General features: G+C 42.8%; 1 protein-coding gene across 1 annotated transcript; it reads right to left on the bottom strand.

The window, feature by feature from the left end:
- Positions 1–6443: 6443 nt before the first annotated feature.
- LOC311599804 (putative olfactory receptor 2B3) lies at positions 6444–7391 on the bottom strand (the record flags this gene model as incomplete). The annotated part of the gene is made up of 1 exon (XM_084785838.1): positions 6444–7391. One exon carries the CDS (start codon positions 7389–7391, stop codon positions 6444–6446), a length of 948 nt encoding a protein of 315 aa, XP_084641964.1.

The following is a 7391-nucleotide window of genomic DNA, read 5'->3' as shown; positions in this document are numbered from 1 at the left end:
TTGATCGATTCCATTGCCAAAGTTGAATCAAGATCAGATAAACAAATTAAATAGCCCTATTTTGCCTATAGAAATAGAAGCAATCATTGATAGTCTCCCAACCAAAAAAAAGCTCAGGACCAGATGGTTTCAGCACAGACCTTCAAAGAGGAGTTAATACCAATACTCTTCAAGCTACTCCAAAAGATTTCTTTCTATGAGGCCATAGTCTCATTGATACCTAAATCCCACAAAGACCCAACAAAAAAAGAGAATTTCAGACCAATTTCTCTTATGAACATTGATGCAAAAATACTCAATAAAATACTTGCAAAATGAATAGAAGAACATATCAAAGACACTATTCACCATGACCAGGTAGGCTTCATTCCAGGCATGCAGGGATGGTTTAATATACAGAAATTCATCAATGTAATCCACCATATAAACAAACTGAAAGAGAAAAACCACACAATCATCTCCTTAGATGCAGAAAAAGCATTTGATAAAATCAAACACCCATTCATGTTTAAAGTTCTGGAGAGATCAGGAATACAAGGCACATACCTAAACATAATAAAAGCTATATATACAGCAAGCCAATAGCCAACATCAAATTAAATGGAGAGATACTCAAGGAAATTCCTCTAAAATCAGGGACAAGACAAGGCTGCCCACTTTCTCCATATCTCTTCAATATAGTTCTTGAAGTTCTAGCCACAGCAATAAGACATCAAAAGGAGATCAAGGGTATCCAAATGGGAAAGGAGGAACTCAAATTATCCCTGTTTGCAGATGATATGATAGTGTATATAAGCGACCCCCAAAATTCCACTACAGAACTCCTACAGCTGATAACACCTTCAGCAAATTGGCTGGATACAAAATTAACTCAAATAAGTAAGTAGCTTTCCTATATACAAATGACAAACATGCAGAGGATGAAATTAAGAAAACTACACCCTTTATGATACCCACAAGCAATATAAAATATCTAGGAGTAACTCTAGCCAAGCAAGTGAGAGACTTATTTGAAAAAACTTTAAGTCTCAGAAGAAAGAGATTGAAGATGACATCAGAATATGGAGGGATCTCTCTTGTTCATGGATTAGGAGAATTAACATAGCAAAAATGGCCATCCTACCAAAAGCAATTTACAGATTCAATGCAATTCCTATCAAAATACCTACAATATTTGAAGACATTGAAAGATCAATTCTCAACTTCATATGGAGAAACAAAAAGCCCAGAATAGCAAAAACAATCTTATACAATAAGAGATCCTCCAGAGGAATCTCCATACCAAATCTCAAGCTGTACTATAGAGCAATAGTAATTAAAACAGCATGGTACTGGCTCAGCTGGTGGGTCAATGGAATTGAATTGAAGACCCAGAGATGAACCCACATACATTTGGTCACTTGATTTTTGACAAAGAAGCCAAATCTATTCAATGGAAAAACGATAGCATCTTCAACAAATGGTGCTGGTCCACTGGATGTCTACATGTAGAAAAATGCAATTAGACCCCTATTTGTCACCATGCACAAAACTCAAATCCAAGTGGATCAAAGACCTCAACATAAAACCAGAGACACTAAGTCAGTTAGAAGAAAAAGTGGACAAGAGCCTGGAACACATTGGCAGAGGTGACAACTTCCTGAACATAACACCAACAGCCTAGGCTTTAAGGTCAACAATTAACAAATGGCACCTCATGAGGCTGAGAAGCTTCTGTAAGGCAGGAGACACTGTCAACAGAACAAAGTGACAACCTACAGACTGGGAAAAGATTTTCACCAACCCTACATCCGACAAAGGTCTAATATTCAAAATACATAAATAACTCAAGAAACTAAACACCACTACACCAAACAAACCAATTGAGAAATGAGTCTCAGAACTAAACAGGGAATTCTCAACAGAGGAATATCGAATGACTGAGAAACACTTAAAGAAATGCTCAAAGTCTTTAGTCATCAGAGAAATGCAAATCAAAATGACTCTGAGATTCCATCTTACATCCATCAGAATGGTTAGGATCAAAAACTCAAGTGACACCACATGCTGGTGAGGATGTAGAGAAAGAGGAACACTCCTTCACTGCTCATGGGAATGCAAACTTGTACACCCACTTTCAAAATCTATCTGGCACTTTCTCAGAAAAAGTGGGAATAGGGCTTCCTCAAGATCCAGCTATTCCACTCTTTGGAATATACCCAGAAAATGCTCCACCACACAACAAGAACATTTGCTCAACCATGTTCATAGCAGCCTTATTCATAATAGGCAGAACATGAAAACAGCCTAAGTGTCCCTCAGTAGAAGAATGGATAAAGAAACTGTGGTACATATACACTATGGAATACTACTCAGCTATTAAAAACAAGGAATTCCCGAAATTTGTGGACCAATGGATTGAACTAGAAATGATCATAATGAGTGAGTTCATCCAGAAACAGAAAGAGTCAAATGGTATATACTCACTTATATCTGCATACTAGCCCAAGGGGCATGTCCCATGAAAGTCTTCACTTATTAGGAAAGTGGGACAGAGGGAAGGACATCCTATTGGGACTTTAGGTGAGAGACGCATGGGAGAATGGGGAACTAGAAGGATCCAGAGGGCCGTAGAAACCTACAAGAAGAACATTATGACAGGCAGTTCTGGGACAAGGGGTCCTTCTCAAACTATGGCCCCAGCCAAGGACAATATGTGCAGTAAACATAGAACCCCTACTCAGATCTAGCCAATGGACAGGACATTCTCCACAGTTGAGTGGAGAGTGGGGACTGACTTTCACATGAACTCTGGTGCCCCATATTTGACCATATCCCCTGGAAGGGGAGGTCTGGTGGCACTCAGAGGGAGGATAGCAGGCCACCAAGAAGAGACTTGATACCTTATGAGCATATACAGGGGGAGGAGGTCCCCCTCAGTCACAACCATAGGGGAGAGGAGTAGGGGGAAAGCAGAGGGAGGGAGGAATAGGAGGATACAAGGGATGGCATAACAATTGAGATGTAATGAATAAATTAATAAAATAATAATTAAAAAGAAAGTTATTCTTTCTGTAAACCCTACCCTACTGTGAAGCTCTCCGCTTCTAGTGTGTCCATGCACTCATTTCTGGCTGTCTGCTCCCTTACTTCCACTTAGGGTCTGAGTATAAGTTTGCCTATTAGATCCAAAGTGGTCTGGTCTGGCTAATTACCAACTTTCTCTGTCAGCCAGAGCCTGAGCCACACACCTATGGGGGATTTTTAGTTAACTGGACCACTGAGGTAGGAAGATCTCCCTTGAACCAGAAGATCTACCTTAAATATGGGCCACACCTTCTCTTGGCAGCCTGTATAAAGAACAAAGAAGAAAGAGGTTTTTGTTCCTTGCTTGTCCTCTGTCTTGGTTCACTGGTATGACAGCCTGCTTCTTCAGGATTCTGACATACACTGAAGACCAGATGAGTCATCCAGCCTTGTGGATTGAAAGAACTACTGGATTCTTGGATTTTCCATTGGGAGATGCCACTGTTGGACTAACTGACTACAGCATATACTGACTTCTGGAGAATGCTACCCCAGCTCTCTAGGCTACTTCCATCATATGGGCATTTTACTCATGTCTTCAAGAGGCCATTCCATCACTTCATAAGACCAGCTGCTTCAGGGGAACATGGTAAAACCAGTGAACTCCATGAGTATGGGCCCACTTTTGCATATTTCTGGCTGTTGAGTTCCTTGATCAGAAACAATGCTGTATGGAATACCATGATGGTGGACAAGACATTCTGTAAGTCCACAGATGGTGGTTTGGGGAGAAGTGTTATGTGCTGGAAAGGCAAATCTGTAACCAGAATATTCCGGTATGGACAAAGCATTGTCCTTTCCATGAAACAAGTGTTCGAATGTAGTCAACTTGCCACCAAGTAACTGGCTAATCATTTTGGGTAGCAAAGCCATATTGTAACAGACCCCATATCTTAGCACAATTGACTCCATGATGGAAGAACTTTTCAGTCTGTAAAACTCAGCATTTATCCCCACCAGCCAAAAATGAAAATAAAGACCTAATCCATCAAAGTCCATAGTTCTGGAGAAGTCTCTAAATATACTAACCTTGCCTTTTAGCTTCTAGAGTTCTCTTTCTGACTAACTGTTCTTGTTAACCAAAGTATGTCAACCCAAGACATGTTTTTTTGTGTACTTAAAGTATCACCCTGAGAAAGGCTCAGGGCTACACTGGGACCCTGAACACCCAGTGTAGTCACTGGCAAGCTAATAAAGACTCTCTATTGGTGTAAACCTGTGTCTGAGGTCCATTCTGGTGGATATCCCACAACAATATCTGGGGCTCAGCGCTGATCTCTCTCTCTCTCTCTCTCTCTCTCTCTCTCTCTCTCTCTCTCCTACCAACATTTCTCTTCAATTCTACTTCCTTACTGTTTTCTAAAAGATGGCCAGCAAATGCTCTCCTGTCCCTGTCATTTTCATCCTAAATTCAAATGGTCTTCACTGACATCTAGCTGGACGGAATCAGTATTACCTATATTGAAGTCTTCACTATTTTGCTGACTCCTGTTGATCAATGGAGGTTTGATAATTCTGATTGAGCACAAAAGTCTGGCAGCATCTCACTGAGGCACTTCTTGGATAGTCTGCCATGCCTATGCATTGATGCTTTGGGATCTCAAAAGCCACAGCTGAATTTAGGGCAGGAAAAGTCTAGGAGTGTTTGTATGAACTATGGAATGCCAAGGGCTAACAAATACTGGGACCGCCTTCCTCCTGACCCCTGCTGGTGGGAGGAGTTGAAGGGCAGACTGTGGAAGAGATCTCATAAAGTGGACAAAGTGTCCTGAAAACCCTCTTCAAATCCATCCTGTCTCCCTGAGTGTGACTCAAGACTCTATAGAACAATCTTGTCTCTACTTCCTCTGAGGTACCAAGGACCTTATGGGGCCATAAACTGGCCTTCTGTAATCTATCAGCCTTCCTGCCTGAGCCTCCTCAGTGCTGGGATTATGATTACGGGCACGCCCACCATGTCTGCTGCCTCAGCAACTTCTAAAATCAAATATTTGAATAACACCACTGCTACTCAGTTCAGGTTTGAGCAAAAAAGTTTATTAAAATCTCGGTCACGTGGGATATTAATGAGAAAACTTTTGTGCAGTTGTCTGCCTGGTTGACATCAGGGTGTCTTCAGGCAACATCTTGAGGCACTGTTATATTTTCTTCAGTTTATTGACTGAGTTGATGGGTTTCTACTAAACCCACCACAGACTGAAATACAAACAGATGCTAAGCTTGTCAATGACTATTCCTTTCTTAAAGGCAGAATGTCTGCTCTCCCTGGGCTGATGTTGTTTGACAAATGGGATGTTAGGACAGTGATGTTTATGCAGAGATTTAATAGGCCAAACAACATTTAGAGACTTTTACCTATTTTAACCTCTCATAACAGTCCCATAAGGTGGTTTGCTATAATTATCACCATCATCCCAGTTTTACAGGTAAGGAATCAATATGCCAAGCACAAGCTTGTAATCATAATGATATGATTCAGATGATGCTTCATCTGTGAACTAAGAGACACCACAGCAGGGCATCTGCTGAGGGAGCCGGTGTTTGTATATCCTGAGGCCCTGAACAGTGGTCAATCCCTATATAATGTTCCTAATGTGATGTTTAATATTGTCAACTTGGTGAGATCTAGAATTCCCCAGGAGACTACTCATGAGCATACCTGTGAGGGCTTATCTAGACTGGGTTAGCTGGAGTGGGAAGACTCTTGACTGAGATGAGAGAAGGGTACTACCGTTTTGCAGAGCAAGGCCTTGTACTGAATAAAAAAAAGAGAGAGAGAGAAATCAGGCTGAACCTGATCATTCATTTCCTTTGCTTTCCATCTGTGCCTACAGTGTGAGCAGCCGCCTCAGGCTCCCTTCTCTGATGGGTCATAGCCTACAACTGCGAGTCAATATAAACCTTTCCTTGCTTTTGTTGTTTCTGTGCGGGCATTTTACCGCAGTAAAGGAGAACTGAGGTCACTTTCCCTTCCTCTGAAGATTGCTCTTTCTCCCAACTGAGATGAGATAAATTTATTGATCCCAAGTCCTCAGGGTTACCTTGTCTTAGCATCCTGAGTAGATTTGATATGCCCACTCATCACGCACTGTCACTAAACAGCAGATGTTAATGATGCTTCATTTGTGTCAGAGACTCTGATGACCCAGGAAAAAGAAATGAATCGGACATTTAGCAGTCTGTCTCCAGATGGATCCCTTGATGCCTGAGAATAGACCACCTGGACCATCAGCAGGTCATACCAGGAATCTGCCTTTGTGCATTACTCCCCTTAAGAAAGGTCCTTGCCCATCCTCTGTGTGATGAGGAACAATAGGGTGGGAGGACAAAAGACTGCTCTTTTGGGTCCAACAGTGTCCTTCTGTGTTCAAGTGGCCTCATTCTGCAGCTCGTCCCCAACCTGTTACTTTGAAGAAAGCCCTCTTCACGTCTTTGTTTCTGAGGCTGTAGATGATGGGGTTGAGAAAGGCAGAGATGACATTGTAGAACAGAGCCAGTTTCTTGTCCCTCTCTGGGGAGGCATTGGCCCCAGGGTTCATGTACATAAACATGGCAGGTCCACAGAACATGGTGACCACAGTGATGTGGGAGGCACAGGTGGAAAAAGCCTTCAGTCGACCTTGGGCCGAGCGGATTCTCAGGATGGTGGCAAAGATGCAGACATAAGAGGCCAGGATGAAGGAGAGAGGTACCAGGAGAAGGATGAAACCCAGGATAAAATCTACTTGGTCATTGAGGGACGTATCTGCACAGGCAAGCTTCAGTACAGCGGGGACCTCACAGAAGAAGTGGTTGATCTCATTGGGGCCACAGTAGGGCAGCCTCATAGTGAATACAGTGTAGACCAGAGAACAGCTGACACCCCATAGTCCACAAAAGACCACCATTGCCCCGCACAGCCAAGGCCTCATGATAACCTTGTATCTGAGTGGGTGGCAAATGGCTACATATCTATCATAGGCCATGACCGAGAACAACCAGCCCTCAGTGATGCCTAACACCAGAAAGATGTACATCTGGGCCACGCACCCAGAATAGGGGATCGTTTTCTTCTGGCAGACAAGATGTACCAGCATCTGGGGCACTGTGGTGGTGACATAACTCATATCCAGCAAGGAAAGGACACTGAGGAAGAAGTACATGGGCGTGTGCAGGTGGGAGTCCAGGTGGATCAAGGTGACAATGAGCCCATTGCCCGCAAGTGTAGAGAGGTAGAGGAAGAGGAAGACGTTAAAGAGGATTACGTTAACTCGGAAATCCCTGGAGAAGCCCAGCAGGATGAACTCTGACACGGAGCTGTGGTTCTCCCAGGAGAGGCCTTGCAT

This window comes from Acomys minous (assembly GCF_964271855.1).
Source record: "Acomys minous genome assembly, chromosome: 6".
NCBI classification, from domain to species: domain Eukaryota; kingdom Metazoa; phylum Chordata; class Mammalia; order Rodentia; family Muridae; genus Acomys; species Acomys minous.
This window is presented reverse-complemented; position numbering and strand designations above follow the sequence as displayed.